Source organism: Aspergillus brasiliensis (assembly GCF_001889945.1).
Source record: "Aspergillus brasiliensis CBS 101740 unplaced genomic scaffold ASPBRscaffold_10, whole genome shotgun sequence".
Lineage (NCBI taxonomy): Eukaryota > Fungi > Ascomycota > Eurotiomycetes > Eurotiales > Aspergillaceae > Aspergillus > Aspergillus brasiliensis.
Window position 1 is genome coordinate 137,461 of NW_027137451.1, and position 18,456 is coordinate 155,916.

At 52.1% G+C, this 18,456-nt stretch overlaps 7 protein-coding genes across 7 annotated transcripts; 1 reads left to right on the plus strand and 6 right to left on the minus strand.

Moving 5' to 3' along the window:
* Positions 1 to 1,092, minus strand: ASPBRDRAFT_131254 (uncharacterized protein; the record flags this gene model as incomplete). The annotated part of the gene is made up of 1 exon (XM_067618313.1): positions 1 to 1,092. One exon carries the CDS (start codon positions 1,090 to 1,092, stop codon positions 1 to 3), a length of 1,092 nt encoding a protein of 363 aa, XP_067476565.1.
* Positions 1,093 to 4,085: 2,993 nt separating this feature from the next.
* Positions 4,086 to 5,286, minus strand: ASPBRDRAFT_32177 (CaiB/BaiF CoA transferase family protein; the record flags this gene model as incomplete). The annotated part of the gene is made up of 2 exons (XM_067622988.1): positions 4,086 to 5,170; positions 5,232 to 5,286. 2 exons carry the CDS (start codon positions 5,284 to 5,286, stop codon positions 4,086 to 4,088), a joined length of 1,140 nt encoding a protein of 379 aa, XP_067476566.1.
* A 930-nt stretch (positions 5,287 to 6,216) lies between these two features.
* On the minus strand, positions 6,217 to 7,545 carry ASPBRDRAFT_208926 (uncharacterized protein; the record flags this gene model as incomplete). The annotated part of the gene is made up of 3 exons (XM_067621848.1): positions 6,632 to 7,545; positions 6,470 to 6,555; positions 6,217 to 6,408 (listed from the first exon to the last, which is right to left on the minus strand). Exons 1-3 carry the CDS (start codon positions 7,074 to 7,076, stop codon positions 6,217 to 6,219), a joined length of 723 nt encoding a protein of 240 aa, XP_067476567.1. The 5' UTR covers positions 7,077 to 7,545.
* A 928-nt stretch (positions 7,546 to 8,473) lies between these two features.
* Positions 8,474 to 12,263, minus strand: chiA1 (class III chitinase ChiA1; the record flags this gene model as incomplete). Its single annotated transcript, XM_067621159.1, has 3 exons — positions 8,474 to 11,601; positions 11,662 to 12,100; positions 12,162 to 12,263. The coding sequence occupies 3 exons, from the start codon at positions 12,261 to 12,263 to the stop codon at positions 8,474 to 8,476; spliced, it is 3,669 nt and encodes a 1,222-aa protein (XP_067476568.1).
* Positions 12,264 to 14,810: 2,547 nt separating this feature from the next.
* ASPBRDRAFT_45625 (uncharacterized protein) lies at positions 14,811 to 16,306 on the minus strand. Its single transcript, XM_067625457.1, has 2 exons — positions 15,565 to 16,306; positions 14,811 to 15,488 (listed from the first exon to the last, which is right to left on the minus strand). The coding sequence occupies exons 1-2, from the start codon at positions 15,969 to 15,971 to the stop codon at positions 14,876 to 14,878; spliced, it is 1,020 nt and encodes a 339-aa protein (XP_067476569.1). The 5' UTR covers positions 15,972 to 16,306; the 3' UTR covers positions 14,811 to 14,875.
* Positions 16,307 to 16,623: 317 nt separating this feature from the next.
* Positions 16,624 to 17,154, plus strand: ASPBRDRAFT_131208 (putative L-PSP endoribonuclease family protein Brt1; the record flags this gene model as incomplete). The annotated part of the gene is made up of 3 exons (XM_067618309.1): positions 16,624 to 16,785; positions 16,843 to 17,000; positions 17,088 to 17,154. 3 exons carry the CDS (start codon positions 16,624 to 16,626, stop codon positions 17,152 to 17,154), a joined length of 387 nt encoding a protein of 128 aa, XP_067476570.1.
* A 239-nt stretch (positions 17,155 to 17,393) lies between these two features.
* Positions 17,394 to 18,209, minus strand: ASPBRDRAFT_130749 (aminoglycoside phosphotransferase family protein; the record flags this gene model as incomplete). The annotated part of the gene is made up of 1 exon (XM_067618255.1): positions 17,394 to 18,209. The coding sequence occupies one exon, from the start codon at positions 18,207 to 18,209 to the stop codon at positions 17,394 to 17,396; it is 816 nt and encodes a 271-aa protein (XP_067476571.1).
* Positions 18,210 to 18,456: the final 247 nt, after the last annotated feature.

Sequence of the window (18,456 nt, forward strand, 5' to 3'; positions counted from 1 at the left end):
CTAATCACTCAGATCAGGGTTCGCCACGAACAGCCGGACGTTGGTCATGGACGTCGTTCGATCATCCACACTACCTCGGCGCCGCAGTTCATCCGCCTTCTTCGCCTTGTCGATCGCCGCAGCAGCCGCACTTGGTGCGGCCATGTCACCCACGGTGCCAAAGTACTCTTCGTGCTCACTGCCGAAACTGTTCGTAGTTGCAGCATCATCCTTGAGGGAGGCGTGGTCCTGTTCGGTTTCGTGACTTTCCACCGGTGGGTGTTCGGAGACATCAGGGAGGTCGGTCTTCTCGTTGGGAGGCGTGCTGGTGCTTCCCATCGTGCTCTGCGGAGTACGTTGGTAGCCACTGGGATAGCGAGAATTGCTACCCAGCGAACTGCGACCGCTACCGGTCCGGCGATAAGGAAACCCTCGGTCACTGTGGGCATCCTCATCTGCGTCACCGACCTCGTTTGCACTGAGTCGAACCGGGACGGTAGCGCCGACAAGGGTGGACGGCGAGAAATCAGTGGTTCCCTTGCCGCCGTGTTTATTCTTGCCGCTTCCAAGGGTACCCGTGCGCCCGGCGCCTGCGCCGTGGACTTCCAAGTACGCCCGCTTCTTGTCGACCAGCTTCTGTGCCCGCAGCCGAGGATCCTCGGGCTGTGCCCGGTCACACCATACTGTCGCCTTCTGTCTCCGCATTAAAGCCACATAACCCAACTGAGCATTGGCGGAGCGGGACGAAGTGCTGCGCCGAATGTCCGTCTGTTGGTTACCAGCGTAGTAAGAGTTCGTAACATTGCCGGTGGAGGTGGTAGATGTGGTCGCACTCGATAAGCGCCTTGAAGGCGGATAATTGGGTGGACCGGTCATCGTATGATGTGGTGAGGGCCCCGCCGAGTATGGCTGCTGTTGTGCCATGTAGGGTAGCACATGGGAAGAAGAGGTTCGCCGGCGGTTGTGCGCAAGGGAGGCGGCCGACGGATGGGGAGAAAGCTGCTGGTGGTGAGGCCCGTCATAGGCCTGGTAGGGGAAGCCGGAATGCATTCCGGCAACTGGTTTTCGAGCCGGTGGCGGCTGGTGATGCATTGGGAGGCGATAGTCGGTCATGCTGGGCTGTTGTAGTTGCACACCAGCCATCTAGGCAGAGCTCGATCGGTAAACGAGGGGGAGGAAGAGGGCCTGTGGTGAATCCCACTCCGGGTGGTGGCGGAGATTGCAGGGGTAGTCACAGAGATAGATGAAACAGATTTGTAGTCAAGCGACGACCAGTGATCCCCGCGATCTCTGACAACGCAAAGGGCAAGTCGTAAACAGTGCGGGAGAGCGGTTATTGGAGATCAATGAGCGGCCAGCGGCTGGGGTCGTCGTACCGGACAGGCAACCGAATCCGAGGCGCGAAGAAAGGGAGAGGGAACCGACCCAACTGATACAAGGGGATGTGGTATGAGCGCTAGAATCGAGATGGCTTCTACCAAGAGGTCGGAAGTGCTTCAGAAGAAGCAAGCGCTTAGGTTATTAGGGAGAGAGGGAGGGAGGAGGGGGTGAATATGATGACGCTGGCGAGATTGTGTTGGAGTAGCGGTGCTGAGAGGAGTGCAAGACGCAGCAGACAAACAAACTCGCTCAGTCACTCATGCACACGAGGGCTGGCAGTTGGCGGGTACCCAATATTACCAAGTCACACCTGCAGGGGACATTGATAGAGCCGTGACCGGGCACTAGATACTTAGGACCGACGCTTAACAGAAGGTACTAAGAAAGTAGTAGCAGCAGCAGCAGCAGCAGCGACAGTAGCAGTAGGAGACAGTGCTGACGCCCGGAGTCCAACCACACAAGTCACTCAGACACAGTCTCTCGCTTTGGTTCTCGTCTTGTGATAAAGAGGTATCTCGCACAATTAATGATCACGAGGCGATCGAGGCAGACCAGGTAAATAAAGTAAAGAAAGAGGGAAAGAAAGAGAGGCGGGGTTGAAAGGATTGGACTGAGAAGAGCGAAGTGAAGGGAAAATGAACGAACGATGAACAACGGACTTTGGAGGCGATCGATCGGGAAAAGAAGATGGGAGAAAAGCAAGAGGAGCGTCAACTTTGGTTCTGAAAAAACCCAGTTGTGACCGTCAGACGGGGTGGTACCGAATACGACCCTCCGGTACAAGGTACCATTGATACCGCCCCCTTACGGAACCCAGGCCAACAATGGAAAGTACCTGCACAGCCACACGTTTGCACCAGGGATGAGTGGACTCTGTGAACAAGGAAATGCAGGCAATCGACCCAGATGGCTACGAGAGTAATTCCTTTGAGGAGCTGGTTGAAGCTCCGTTTCTCCTTTTGATTTGCGTTGTCTATCTCCCGATGTCTCAAAAGCAACACTCTCTTAGCGCGCGATAAGCAGTAAGACACGATCGTCAGGAGACAACTATCATACTGCGCCACACCACGCACGTGGGCCAGACAAGGTATCATTGATACAACTGCGATACCGGACAGGGATACTGCACTAGGCAATCGCGGGAGATACCGTCGGTCGATGATACGGTACCTTACTTCCACAAGGAACCGGATTGTACCAGAACCAGACAGTAGCAAATTAATGACGTCTATTACCCCACTGCTGAAACATCCGGAAGGCCGGTAGCACTGCAATTCTTTCAGATCATTTGGGGCTGAGAGATGGGGGAGGGACAAGATAGAATGAAATGTTTCACTGAGGTAGTCATGCATTGACGTATAACGGCGCAGGAAGGCAAACCGAAGACGGTCAGTGGGATCGGAGTGACCGGTTAGGCCGAGAGGCAGGGGAGGCGAGAGATGGCGTACGTAGTACTTTACTCTACATACAGTTGGTTGCATTGGATCAGGTACCTACGGAGTAAGTACTAGTAGTAACTAGTTGATAAGTACCTCAGTAGTCAGACCTCTGATTAGTTCTCTACAGGTTGGTCAAGTATCAATCGGATCGTTGCTCATAACCGCAGCCGGGTACTCCGTTACTTGAACGTCTCCAGGCAACCTTTTACTTTGCATGAAAAAGTACTTGTGAACCAAGGATGGGGTCGGACAGTGCGGAACCCTCCCATACCGGGAAAAGCTAGCAAAAGTAACTAGTGAGTTACTCTGTACTGAAGTTGGTACCTTTCCAAAACGGAGACCAAAAACGGAGACGAGTTCCGCGGCGTAACCGAAGGAAAGTGACGTGACGATGACTGCGAGAATTCAGAGAAAGTTGCAACTTTCGTACTTGCACGAGACTAAAACTAGTCCGGACTAGTTCCCCGCAATTTTCAGGAAAAATGTTACATCCGGGCGCTGTAACGCTCGCTCATTCCCCCCCCCTCCACCAACGGGACGGGATGGGATGGGATGGGATGGGATGGGATGGGATGGGATGGGATCCATCGTTCAGCTAGCCATCGTCGCTTTTCTTCTCCCCTCGTGCTGGCATGCTAACGCTATTCAATTTTCTCGGCTCTTCTCCGTTGCTTATGCCAATCGCAGCGAGAATGGAGACCACGCTGTCATGCACAGTAACTAGTCGCTATGCATGTTGGATCAGATCCCACTGCATGTCGCTACGGAATGCCCGGTGGCCTTTCCCGAATCTTACTCACAACACAACAGTATACCTAATCCGGATCGGGTGGCTCTGGTGCTTGTGCTTGTGCTTGTGCATCGCATCGTTGGGCAAATTAGCAAATTAGTCTGGATACCAGGTGCAGACGGACGGAATGAGCCTCCACCACCGCTGGCTCTCGTCCGTGGATCAACTGAAACAAAGCCATTATCATCTCTTGGAATAGATTTTAATAACTGACAGTAAACTGTCTAACCAGTGCCACTGTCGGGATCTACCGTTGATCAACCTCCCCAAACATAGCTATCTACTCGTCAATGACACCATGGTGGATATGTTAAGGTTTAAATATTGTGCGGTTGACCGTCGTCGGCTACTTGCTTATTCGCCAGTTCGTTGAGCTGCTCAGCCTTACGCCACTCTCCAAGCCTCATCGACCCAGGGCCTGATCAAACTCAACGTGCATTTTTGGATCATGGCCTCGTATCGCGTCGGACATGGTTGCGCGAAATACCACCTCGCTATCAGAGCTTCGCTTTGCCGTCCGGTAGCTTTACTAGTGCTCCGTCGCGCCTGACATCATAATCTCGGCCTTTCTTCCAGCCCAGCCATGCTTTGAGGGTCTCTTCACCCCCGGTGCCAGGTATCAGGCCACCCCCAGTCCAGCCCCCGTCGTCGGCCGGAATCGGGAGCCCGGGAGTTTCCACCAGATGGACAACGGGCCGTTGCTCGTAGCCACTTGCCTCCAGCTCATCTTGTTCCAGCACAGGTGTGGCGCAGGCATCTGTCCCATCAAATACGGCCTCCCACTCAGCCCGGGTCTTCTCTTTGAATCGCTTGGCGAAGGCAGCACGCAGCGCAGGCCAGTTGTCCTTGTTGTCTCGCGGTGGCAGCTCCTCGGGGTTCAGTTCAAGCCCCTTTAATAGGGCATCGTAAAACTGCGGCTCCAACGCACCGACTGCGAAATACTTTCCCTTGTCCTTGGTCTCGTATGTGTCGTAGAACGGACTTCCTCCGTCCAGTGTATTCTGACCGCGAGGGGCGTCCCAGAAGGGCGTTTGTCTGCCCAACCGTGGCATTGCAGCCAAATACGCAGAACCGTCGACCATGTTTGCCTCGACAACCTGGCCGCGTCCCGTGTGCGTGCGCGAGATCAACGCTAACAGGATCCCCAAAAAGCATGTGGCACCCCCACCAGCAAAGTCGCCTAGAAGGTTGAGTGGTGGGTAAGGGCGTTCTCCTGCCCGACCTATCATAGACAGTACCCCCGCCACAGCAATGTAGTTGATGTCGTGACCCGCCATATCCTTGTATTTGCCGTCGCGACGAAAGCCTGTCAAGCGAGCCACGATCAAACGAGGGTTGTGCTTCAGAAGCACCTCTGACGGCGACAACCCCAGCCGCTCCAGAACACCGGGACGATATGGATCAATCAAGACATCAGCGTCCTTGAGAACGGAGAGGAGGACACGATGGGAGGCGGGGTCTCGGAGGTCAATGGTAGCGGACGTCTTCCTGCGAGTCAACTGGTCGGCGGTCTTAGCTTTTGGCCGGTCGATTCGCAAGACGGAGGCTCCATAATCAGCAAGTAGTAGACCGGTGAAGGGACCTGCGAAGAAATCAAGTCAGTATGGGGTGACTTCTCCAAGGAAGGGGTATGGCAGACGAACCCGGGGCTAGGCCAGCCAGCTCGACCACGCGGAGTCCATCGAGGGGAGCGGGCATGTTGTATGCAGACTTGAGGATGGTTCAAATATGTACTGATAAGGATTGCACTGTTGATACAGCTTGTTGCACTGCCAGCAGCGCGATGGTTGTTGATACTTTTAAACTTGCAAAGTGATCCAGACAGCGGCTTTGCTTCTCCGCAGCCGAGGTCCGGGGCACGTGCGGGGAACTTCACCAGTGCCAAATGGGGGCAACTCATGCTCAAACTAGCTGTCTGTATTTATCTAGCTATCTTAGCTTGGTGTAGTATCATGCAACTGGTATGGATATAGGCTGAGTGCATAATCGCAGCCTTCAATCCGAGGTGTCCCGTTATATCTGTTTGATCTCTGCATTCCAACCACAACCCAATCCCTTTTGGAAGATAGGATTTAACGGAGGGCATTCATACCAGAGTATATAACGAATATCGCACAGTCAAGCCACTAAATTAACTTATAGACCTAATTCTTCAGTGATGCAGTGAATGGGATCGAAGAAATTTACGGAGCAGATGTTGACCATAATAATATAATTAGAAAGCCACGCTTGTTGTGCCGGGCCGTACAACTGCATGGAGTGACTTTAATGTTGCGACTAGTATCTTTAATGATATGAGCCCTTGCGAGAAAGATATTTCGATAGTCAAAGTGATCGTCAAGTGTTTTGGACGCCTTCAGGTGTCTTCACTGCATTGTACGGCCGATGTATTCGGTTACCTATAATTCAGTAGTAAAGTAATTCTACGTTTCATCTTGAAACCTTCTGTTGGAACAGTAGTGCACATTCTGGACTATTTTGCCGAGACGTTGGCCTGGCTACTACTTATATAGCGTATTTGAGATAGAATCCCATATTGGGCAGTGTTCTGTATATTCAAGTCTCACAAAAGTGCCATAGCCCAACAGATCATTTGAATCAAAAACGATATGGATATAATTATCCAAACTACCAGCTATCCTCACGACCCTCATACTTGCCCTCATCATACGCATTCTCCATATTATCACCGAACTCCTCCACAGCTCCGACCTTCCTGCCGGTCCATTCGGCCACGTCCTCGGGGACTTCCTCAACGTCTTCGACGGCATTATCCCATTTCCGCTCGATGCGATCGGGGATCTCTTCGACTTCACCGACCTAGACACAATCATTAATATCGAAGACAACAAGACAAGAAGTCACGGTTCAGTGAACTCACCTTCTCACCCGTCCACCTGGCGGCGTTTTCAGGGAAGTCCTCCACATCCTCCTTGATATCTTCCTTGTCTTCCTCCCATTTGTCATCTAGATGAATCCCCCCATATTAGTTAACCTCATAGAAACAAGGGGATGAAGGATGAAGGATGAAGGAATAACTCACGAATCATCTCTCCACCAACAACCGCCGCTCCACCAAGCAACACACCCGCACCAACACCCAGCGCCATATTCCGCCTACTGTGGTCAGGGCGTTCCTGCTGCTGCTGTTCACCATAGTATCCCTCCTGACGGGACTCGTAGCCACCACCGTAGCCACCGCCATATCCTCCTTCTTGACGGCCGTAGCCCTCATTACCACCACCGTAACCGCCGCCATAGCCGCCGCCGTATCCTCCTTCTTGACGGCCATAGCCCTGGTTACCGCCGTAACCGGCGCCGTAGGATTCTTGACGACTGTAGGACTCGCCGCTGTAGCCGCCGCTGCCGTAGGATTCCTGACGGCTGTAGGATTCACTTTCGTAGGATTGTTGCTGGGAGGAAGAGGAGCCGTGGCCACCGAATTTCTTTTCGATGACCTCCTCGGCCATGTTCTTGATGAAGTCCATATTGGATTGTGGTGTATTTAGTCTTCTATGGAGGAGAAGGCGAGGGAAAGGTAGTATAGAGTAAGTGGGATGTATAGTAAGTTATGAGGGAGGAAGAGGAAGAAAAAAGGGAGGAAAGAAAAAAAGGCCAGCAAAACTACTTATAGTCAAAACACAAAAGATAAAGTGGGGGTGTGCGATCGATAGGAGATATATATACAAGATAGATATAGATAGTCTACAGACTTACTGAAAGTGGCATGAATTGTGGCTGTTCAACTAAAGGGATTCAGGAGAATAATTACCTACTAAAGTAAGACATAGAGAGGGGCAACCACTAGTGAACTAAGTCAGGGTCCTCTTCTTCTAGTTGTCTCCAATCTCGGCTGTTTCATTTTAGCACCGCCCACACTTTTCCACTCACTCATTCACCAGTTCCATTCCAGTTCCAGTTCTAATTCAGGGGGAAAGCTGAAGAGGGGCGGCCAAGAATGGGTATTGATTGAACTGATGGAGTGGGTGACTGACTGGATCATCCCGTGCTAATTTACCCCAGTGGACTAGTAGTGGAGGTGAGATGGTGGTGTGGTGGCTATGCTCCGGTGATCGATTGTGGCTTGGTCACTCACTCCACTGCAACAAATCAATCATGACGGTGTTTTCTGATCGGTCATGAATTTTAGTGCGGTATGGTATCATCGTTATCTCCTATACATCAGTATGTATTGTATTACTAGTTATGAATTGGGATACAAAACCTCCTCAACATCCTTCAATCAATACACCGAGAAAACAAAACCAACCTTCTTGACTGAGCTGCCCATCACTTCCTCAATTCGGCTTAGTCGCCCCGGGGGCCGAAGGGTCTCCTTGACCTATCGTTCTGGCATGCTGTGGTCGATGAGCTGGGGGCCAGGCCATGCCACACCATCTTTCTCAACGGTCAGACGGGCATCAGGCATCAATCGACCGTGTCTAGACACTGTCGCGACTACTGGTCTTCCACTCAAAAAGCCAAAGAGGAAAGTTTGAAACCACGGCTGAAACCCCAGGGTCTCGATAATCCATCGGACAACGCATCACTTCCCCCTCCATATCACGGCTTGGCAGACCCGGATCGTCCCGTCTTGGCTGATCTTGGCTGCCTGGGGCATCAGATGTGGCATTAGTCTTACTGGGATCGGATCCAGTCGTCCCCCTTTGTAGATGCAATGAATAGGTATCTTGTAGCAAAGTAATATACTAGTCGTTAAGAGTACAGCTGTATCGCTGGTAGAATAAAAAAAAGTTAAATACATGACGGACAGTAAGGTAATAGTATCATCCTGAGATTAGGCATTACATCTCCAAAAACATTTGTCCAAGCTGCTTGTTGGTTCTCATGGCGAAAGTGTTTCGTAAGCTAGGAAGCACATCATTTAGATGGCTGCCAAGAAGAACAGCGCAAACGCTGACATTGCACCCACACCGTGTTGCAGTTGTGACACCCGCGAAGCTGCGCCGGTGAATACGGGCGACACGCCGGCAGACGTGCCGCTGGGAGCCACAGGCACTCGGGACCCGCTCTGGGAGGGCTGAATATGGAAGGTCGATGAGGCACGGACGCTGCCGGTTCCAAGACTTGCCGGCTGGCTGGATGACGATTGGCTCGGGGCTACAATGGCCGTCGCGGTGGTGGTGGGGGCTGTTGACGCGGGGGCTGTAGGAGCACTTTGGCCGGGCAAACTCTCTCCAGTAGGCTGACTGCCGGAAGGACTGGCAGTGAGGGCATCAACACCAGTGGCACCGCCGACGGGAACCGTGACCGTTACCGTGGTAGGCGTAGGACCACAGTCGGTGCACACACTGACCGTAGTGGTCCACCCTTCAGGAGAGTTCGGTGCGCTGGTCGAAGACGCCAACCCAGACGGCCGATTGGTAGCCGGCAAAGTAAGGGTGACAGTGGTTGGGGTTGGAGCACAGTGAGTGCATACAGTCACAGTCGTCGTCCAGCCCTCAGGGACACTGGGGCTAGTGGTCTGCGCGGGGGCGCCGGGAGGGTTGGTGACAGTGGCAGTGGCTGTCGCCGACACCGTTGCAGGACAGTAGGTAGTGGTGTAAGTCGTAGTGATCGTGGTGAACCCTTCTGGGCAGATGTCAATGTAAGAAGTCACAATGACCGTGGTAGTGGTCGTAGGCTCTGACTCCGATCCGCTGGACGTGACCGATGGCACAGCCTGAGCAGATGTGATGCTAGAAGTAATAGGAGCTGGTCCACTTCCGTTGCCGGTTGGTACCCCGGTTGGAACGGTGGTTTGGCTGTCTGTTTGTCTGGAAGCGCTGGAGAGGGAAGTCGAGTACGATGAGGAAAGGGTACTGGTGTGTTCAGTAGGTTTCGTGCCATCCTGAGCACCAGAGCCATTCGTAGCAGCACCGGAGGTTGAGGTGCTGGTTGCTCCCGAGCTGCCCGAAGAAACAGAAGTCGTTTGCGCTCCGGTCTGGCTTGATGCTGAGCTAGCAGACCCGGTACTCGAGGTTGACGACAGTTGGCTACCAGGCGAGGACGAGTTGTCAGAAGGCACGGATGGATTGGTGGTAATGACTGAGCTCGAGGAGGTTGATGCTGAGCTAGCAGACTCGGTACTTGTAATTGTCAGTTGGCTACCAGACGAGGACGAGTTCTCAGAAGGCACCGATGGACTGGTGGTAACGACTGAGCTAGAGGAGGTCACTGATGTAATAATCGATCCTGAGGCAGAAACCACGGAAGAGGCGGAAGAGCTTGATGAAGCATCTGTGCTCGACGTGTTGATTGAGCTTGCCCCGGTGGAACTGCCCGATCCACTTGGTGAAGCAGTAACAGCCACAGTTGTTGTTCCCGAAACCGATGAGATGGGCGTACCAGAGGGGTTAGTAGACGAGCTTGAACTGGCCGAGACCCCAGGGGCCACACTGGACGAGGAGCCTGCGCCAGTTCCTACAGCGGAACTTGAAGAGACCGGCTCGGCAGAGCTAACGGGTGAGCTTGACAGCAACGGTGTGCTAGACGGATATGGCAGGGTAGATGTGGGAACCCCAGACCCAGCCGGAGTGCTGGAAGAGGGCAATGACCCAGAAGAGCTGGTGAAAGTTGCAACGACCGTGGAGGATGGCTTTGGAATAACAGGGACACTGGATGACTTCCCTGGGGCAACAGATGGAGTCGAACGGACAGGCGTGCTTGAAGGAGTGAGGGAAGTGGCTGGACTGCTTGGTACCACAGGACTGGTGGAGGCGCGTGTGCTCGACAGAGCCGGTGAGCTAGAATGGAGCAGAGTGCTTGATCTTACAACGGAGCTCGAAGGAATGGGAGAGCTCGATGCAACGGCAGAACTGGCAGCCGAGCTTGAAATGAGGGGGGTGCTTGATGCAGATGGGCTGTTCGACGCGGCCGGAGTGCTTGATACCACAGGAGAACTCGAGACAGCAGGGCTGCTCGATACCGCTGGGATGCTTGACACAATGGGGGAGCTGGACGCAGCAGCAGAGCTAGAGGCAACGGGGGCGCTGGATGCCGCAGGGGTGCTGGAAATAATAGCAGAGCTAGATGCTGCTGGGGCGCTGGACGCAATAGGTGAGCTGGATGCAGCAGCAGAGCTTGATGCAACAACAGTGCTGGAGGCCACAGTAGTAGACTTAACAGCAGAGCTGGACGCAATAGCTGAGCTAGAGGCAGCGGGGGAGCTTGAGGCAATAGGAGAGCTTGAAGCCACGGCGGAGCTGGTGGCCACGGGCGCACTACTTGTCACTGGAGTACTGGATGCAATAGCAGTGCTGGACGGAACTGGAGAGCTCGACGCCAAAGAGTTTGATGCCACAGGGCTACTTGACGCGGAGACGCTGCTTGATGCCACCGGAGTACTTGAAGACTCGGTGGTACTTGAAACCACAGAAGAGCTGGAAACAGCAGAGCTTGACAGAACTGGACTGCTTGACGGAATCGAAGTGGATGAAGCAGCAGTGCTTGAGGCAACAGGGGTACTCGAGGCCACAGGTGTGCGTGAGGCGATAACGCTGCTGGACGAAGGGCTGGGAGCCGGTGGGGAAGGATCAACTGCAACTAGAATGTCTTTCATCACGTCGGCGAATGTGAGCCCATTGAAAGTATTCTCCTCCGAAGCCGTTGCTTCCCAAAGCATGATTCCTCCAAACGTCTCCGGGTAAAGGTTCATATACACGTCCACCAGAGGATGGACTTCCTCCGGAGTCATGTAGTATCCCGCTCCTGCTGCATTGGGACCGGCAGGCAATCCCACATAGAGCTTTGCATCTGGGTTGGCTCCACGCTTGATGACATTCACCCAGTCGTCAAAGTTGAAGCCGGTGCTGACACCATTGATAGAGTCACTAGCGGCACATCCAGCAGTGTTATAGAATTGCACCCAAACGAAGTCAAAGGGGGATTGAGCGATTGCATCACTGAGTTGAGGGTCGGGTATCGGACATTGGGGGGCACCAGAGATGTAGAAGGTACGATCCGGGACCAAGGCGAAAAGCTCTCTGAACCGATTGACCATAGTCGCATATCCTGGTCACGGTTAGAAGGGGCGCATATTCATACCAAAATTCTCTGAACAAGGAAACATACCAAAACCACCGTTGTGCTCAATGTCGAAATCAAAACCATCGACAACAACATCTCCGAAAGGACGAGGGCCATCATTCGACACCCATTCCTCCGTCTGCGGGCCGAAGGCCCCCCAGAGGAAGTCGGCGAATTGAACAGCAGAGGCATCTGACAGAATCTGCTGGTCATCGGGAGAGGCGCCACCAAGGGACAACAAGACCTTCTTCCCTGCCTGTTGGCAGAGGGGGATATCTTCTGCAATCTGGTGGCAGCCAGAAAGAAGCTTCGTTGAGACGCCGTCAACTTCATAAGTTAGGCCATCACATTGATTGCCGAAGTTACTTCCGGGCCACCCGGCAGGTCCCTGATCCGGAAAAGTATTGATGAAGCCAAGATTGATAATGTCCAACGAGGTTTCCTGGCAGAAATGGCTCAACCTTTCTTGACCATATCCTTGACCCTGTGGACAGATAAGTGCAAGTCAGTATGGTTGAATGGGCACTCGGGTGGTCGGAACATACGTAGTAGACGGCAACGTTGGACTTTGCCTGGGCATCGAAAGCAGACACAAAAGGAGTGAGGCCGGCTACAGCGGCAGCGATGGTGAGAGGCTTGAACACCATTTTGAAGGAGTGGCAACTGGCAGGCGTAAGGAAGCCGCAAGCCAGTAAGAAGACCCTGGTGGTTCAACGAAAGGACGCAGACAAACGTCTGCTAAGGAGTGTCTTCGCAAGCGAACGTCGAAGAATGAGCCACTGCCAATAGAAACCAGTGGGCAGGGAGGGTATATAACATTATGGGAGATAGGCCTTCTGGGGGGGTTAGTGAACCCCTTTGCATCTTCCTAGTCATTAGCTCCAATATCCCAAATACAGTCCATCCAACGAGCACAGCCGAAATTACCATTCGAATGATATGGCTTGGCAAGTGCAACCGGACAATCAGACGGTGGGCAATGGGATCCATTCCTGTGCTAGCAGCAGGGAATATCGGAAGCTAACGAGGCGCTTGATATGGGTGCACCAGGGGTCACCGGCCAGGAAAGGACGTGACTGGGTCCGAAGAATGGAAGATGTGAGGGCCGACATTACGCTCAAGGCAACAGCAGGCATCTGAGCAACCTGATTGAGTAACTGCCTGGTGTAGAGCCGCATCAGGGTCCGACTGTTATGGTTAGTCTCGGTCGAAATGGACAACCAGAGGTAAAAAGCGATATGCACTACTCACAGCGTTCAGGCTCTGGCGGTGCTTGAATTCAGCCTAAGTGGAGAATGAGAAAGTAGCGCCTCATAGTCGAGCATGTAGCCTCGATAATAGGTGGATATAAGATGAGCAGATGGGATCAATTCTCGATTTCCTGGACGGATAGAGGCCGGAGAGATGGATGGAGATAGCGAGGTGGGAATGGGTGCCTTCCATGGGACCTGGAGGCCTGCCTGGAGGGAAGCTAGTCTAGTCCTGGACCCTGCGGTGGGCGTGATCCTGGTATTGTGGTGACAATACCGTGTCCGTGTTTTGTGCTAACCCGATGTAGGGCTAGTGAGCATGTGGAAGTAGCTCGATTGGGACTAGCTAGGGGTCCCCGGTGGAACGCCAGTGGTCAGGAACACCAATCAGAGGGTCGGGATATAGAACTTGACAGCCCACTGGCCAGGCTGGGAAACGTCCGGGCTAAACTTTGGGCTCCAATGTCTTACCTTCGCCCCTCGCCTTTTGCTTGTTGTGAAGGCGAGAAATGAAAAGTCAAATAATTAGACCAGACCCACGGAACGGTTCTTTTCCGTTGCTTAAGGCTCTCGGAGTTGACCGGATCAACCGATCGACAATCAGGGACTACTCCTACTCCTGTAGAGTGTTGTGTAACTGCCAGTCACCTTTTCAAAGCTTGGTGTGGGCGGATGGCCAAATCAAAAACTCAGGAATAGTTGGGCCCGAGTGAGAGGTGAGAGAGTCTGGCATGACAGTTTTCTGAAGGAACGCCACCAACGAATATTTTCCACCTTAGCCGACAGTCCACTGGTGTGTTTTTCTCTCCTGGTCCGAATAATCACACTTTGACTAGATACTTTCTTAGCTCGACCCATCCACCAGCCAGCTAGTTTCCCCCCACTAAGCCTCAAGCGGGCACCGACCGACCACGGACCTTCCTGGCTGCATAGCCCAGTGTCCCTGTTCGTAGAGAGGGGAACCACTGGGGATGAGAGATTGGTGATTAGCTTCCACTATAACCAGGCGTTAAGTGACGTCGGAGTCATGCATCGGAGAATCGGAAATTGCACCTGATAACTGTCCCTCTGAAGGGATTAGCGTGCTGCAATCTGGCGAGCAGTGGAAATGAACGGTCACAGAGCCTTATGACCAGGGCCCGTCGGATGTCCCAGCGCTTCCCCGTATGGCTCTCAAAGAGTCAAAGTCCATTGGTCGGTGGATACCACACTCATAAGGCACGTCGACACAGGATACATAGGTGTGAGGCATTTATCCGAGCCGAAAGTCTTTCAGGGCTGGCATTGTTACTTTCAAGCGGTTGTGTCTCTCCACGCCAATGCCTTTGTGTTCATGGAGAATTATTAGACAGACAGGCCAAGCTTGATGTTTTAAGCTAGAACCGCGTACTACGCCGGGGAACTGAATGATGGTCCCGAGCATGACAATACCAAAGGCTTGCAGGACCCTTTGTGCAATGGTTAGCTGGTCCAAAGACAGAGTGGCCTGCCATAATCCGCGTTTCACAGACAATCAACTCTTGCTCGGAATGGTATGACAGCCATGTGCAAAATAGCTACCGTCAAAGGCTGCGACAACTGGCATTATAACAAAGGAGGACCAAATACGCAGACGGAGGAACACGTACACAACTACAACGCTGAGGCTCGGAGAACAGTGCACCCGAAACAGAGTTGACAAATCCATGTGCTGCAAGGTAGCTAGATTACACCTGCAGCAAAGGGAGCCATGTTACACGCCGTCAGCTACATGTGTCACGAGAGGATAGCAGAGAACACAATTTCCAGTACAGTCTGTGAGCTGTGTTTTCCTGAGCCAATATGCGTCTCAGGGAATTGATGGTTCCAGAATAGCTCACTGTGCTATACTTGCCCTAAAATATAGTGGCTACTAGTACGTTCTTGCTACCCTCCTTAGGAACTGGCTAAGAGTCAGTTGGAAATGTGGGAACAGCCATAGCATATGGGCATGTTAACGAGTTCTATTCAAATATACCCCTAATGCTTCGCTAAGATTTTGTCCAAAATACCTCCATCAGTAGATCACACATCAGAGTTATAGACCGTTTCCCCTCCTTCAACACAGCATCCATGGCCAAGAACGGATGAGGCATGCCCTTCATAACCTGCAAATCTACCTGAACCCCTGCCTTTTTCAGCTTCTCGGAATACTGTTCCCCCTCCGTTCGGAGCACATCCAGCTCACCCACCATGACTAACGCCCGGGGCAGGGCAGACCAATCGCCCGTCCAGAACAACGGACTGGCCTCGGGGTTGTCCCAGTCCGCCTGATTCGGCAGATAGTGGTTCCGATACCATAGCATCTTCGCTGCCGGGAGAGCCGGTGTATGCTCATACTCCCTATAGGCATGGTTCGTTTCCACGCTGGCCGTATTATCTGTCACCGGTACGGAGAGCAGCTGGGCCTTGAAGTGAACAGGAGGCGACAGCGTCAGGGCTTTCTGGGTGATGATGCAAGCCAGGTTTCCACCCGCTGATGATCCACCGGTCGCGATCTTGCTGATATCGATGGGAAGTTGAGACGGTCCTTGGGAGGTCAACCAGAGGAGAGCCTCCCAGCAATCGTGCACGGCAGCGGGCCAGGGATGTTCAGGTGCGAGACTTGCAAAGAATGTCTTATCAGTCTTCTTTCGATCCTGATCAAATGCATATAGATACTCTCGGGATAACTACGTACCGGTAATCCACCGTCACCACGACACAGCGGCCCCTCACACAGAGATTCGTGCAAACCGGGTTCTCCGTGTCGATATTCCCCAGCACCCATCCACCGCCATGGAAGTACAGCATGACGGGCCATCCGGACGCCGGTGCAGCGCCTTCCGGCACAAACACTCGCACAGGAACCTCTGGACCATCCGTGACGCGTCGTGGGAGACGAAGGTCAATGGTCTCCCCAACAGGCAGAACAGGTCCCCCGCCTGGGATCAGGACCCCGCTCGATCGCGAGGCGGCAACAGGCTGCAGATGAACCTGCTGCTGGTTCATCACATACTGGTTGTAGAAGGTGACATATTCGGGGTCGAGTTTGTCTAGCACCGAGGGGTGAAGAGGGTAAGGAGGTTGAGGATTGGTAAGGGACATGATGAAAGTAGTAAGTCACCGAATGATTGAGGCTCCACTTGCTCTCTCTACAGATTGAGGGTTCTGTTCTGCTCTAAGAAGGAAAGAAGAAGGAATCGGTAACTCTATCCTATCGGTCTGGCTATCAATGCCAACCTCTGTTGTCGTATTCCTCGGTTACATCGCGGTCGTCGTCCGAGCGCAAGGGATCAACGAGGGGATGCATTCCGGTTCGACTTTCCTGTTTGTGTTCCTTTCCCCTCACGGGATGATGGACGATCCCGATAACAGACAGACTACTTAGTAACCCGCGATAAGAGAAGTGCTTCCGTTTCCCCCCTCATCTTCCCCTCTCCGCACCACTTTAGTAACTACTACTAACTAGTAGCTATTAGCGAGACGAGCAGAAAGGCAGGTAATTAGTTTGTCATATCTGTATCTTTATCCGAAATGGGTACCATTAGTAGAGCGCGAAACTGACCGCGTAAGAGGGGTTCGTAATAGTAATGACTCATGGTGGGTTTGTATATAAACAACTGGCTACAGTAGTACTATCGGGAGAATCTGAGACTCCTTTTGAGCACAATCGATAGAAGCGAACAACGACTCAGTTGTCAACTACAATTTCAATAACATATACTGTCAATTAAAAAAAGACGGAAAGCACTCCAAAATGGCCACCAAAATACCCATCTCCACCGATAAAGCCCCCAAGGCCCTTCCCGGCATCTATTCCCAAGCCATTGTCTCCAACGGCGTCGTCTACTGCTCGGGCGCGGTAGCCATGGACGCAGAAACAGGCAAGCTCATTGACGGGGATATTAAAGCGCACACGGTACCTCCATGACTTGATAATTATACACCTTCCACTAATATATCGCTGGGAACATAGCACCAATGCATCAAAAACCTCGGTCACGTTCTCGAAGCCGCCGGTAGCGATCTCACCAAGGTCCTCAAGGTGAATGTATTCTTGTCGAATATGGACGATTTTGCCGAAATGAATTCCGTGTATATGCAGTACTGGGGAGATGTTAAGCCTTGCCGGTCGTGAGTTTTCCCTTCTCCTGTTTCTACGTGGATTTTACGGAGGTTGAGAACTAGGTTATGGTTGGCTGATACTGACTTCATGGGTAGATGCGTGGCGGTTAAGACTTTGCCTTTGAATACGGACGTTGAAATTGAATGTATTGCTCATCAGTAGGAAGGCTATGAAAGTCTGGTGATATTTAGTGCATTGTCGGGGAAACAAAAGATCTGACTGCATATCTCTGAGCTTATCGGCTAAGGACCTTAGGATATATCATGTGTATATATGATTTACAAAGAACAAGAGGAATGAAATGCCATACTGCCAGGGAATATCAGCATTGGTACAATGGGCTTGAAAATATCAATGTGAGCAAGATATACATGACTGAATTGAGCAGGAGACACTGCTCCTTAATAATCACCAAAATACTTCTGACGAGTTCGTTCCATTGCTAGTTCATCCGGCATAGGGGTAATGAACTTATCGATTTCATTAATCCAAAAGGAATTCTGAGGATTGACTTGGCAAGCTGTAGTATATTCCCAATAAGATGGGTACCAGCCGGCAGTTTCCCAGTCAATAATCCCAACTATAGTATCTCCGCGGGCCAGAATATTGAGGCTACTAAGATCGCCGTGAGTAAAAGCGATAGGAAAAGATTTATGGTGCTGTCTGATTAACTCCTGTACTTCGGGATCAAGTCCTGGTTCAAAGTCCATGCCACCTCGCAAATGTCGATGGAAATCCTGGACACTCGAAAAAGGCCCAAAGCGTAGGGAAGTGCCTGGCACACGGCAATCGAAGAGCGACCCGTTCACAACAGAACGAACACCCATATCTGCTGGGGGTGCTAGTTTTCGCAATCCCAGGACCATCTTCCGTAACTGAGTAAGAAGCTTTGTCTTCGACTCCTCACTTCGAAAAATCCAGCCGGCGCCAATCATTTCCCCTCTGATTCTTTCCATCACGATGTAGGTGCAACGCTGGTGTGTAAAGGCGCACAGGACTTTTGGAACTGGTATAGTTGTGTTTTCTAAAACAAAACGCATGGTAGCTGCCTCCGACAAGTCTACATGTTGTCCATATTTGACGCAAATTTGATCCGTCAACATGAGAACGCTCCCTTGGAACGGACGAAACCTCCTGAGAGCCGCAATCGCGAAAAGGGTGAGATGCCTGTACAAGGTGCCATCTTTGATCGGACCCAGTTTCGGAGCGTTAGACATTTGACTGTGAGACATTCGGAGGGAGTTTTTAAGGAAACCCTTTCAGCCGACCAAGAGTCACTGTATGATTTTGCCTAGAGTCGAGTGATAGGCTGAAAGCGAATTGGACAGTATTGAACACGTGATACTAGTCGTGGCTGAGTTACCAAATCAAGCCAATGGTTACTCAAATAGTACTATACATCTGACCAACATCTACTACATCAAGCAATATGAGGCAACTGTGAAAACCTTCGGTGACAGAATG

Coding starts and splice junctions, on each gene's coding strand:
- ASPBRDRAFT_45625 (XM_067625457.1), bottom strand. CDS start 15,971: ATGTCCCTTACCAATCCTCAACCTCCTTACCCTCTTCACCCCTCGGTG. Junction 15,489..15,564: donor GTGGTGACGGTGGATTACCG/GTACGTAGTTAT, acceptor ATTCTTTGCAAG/TCTCGCACCTGAACATCCCT.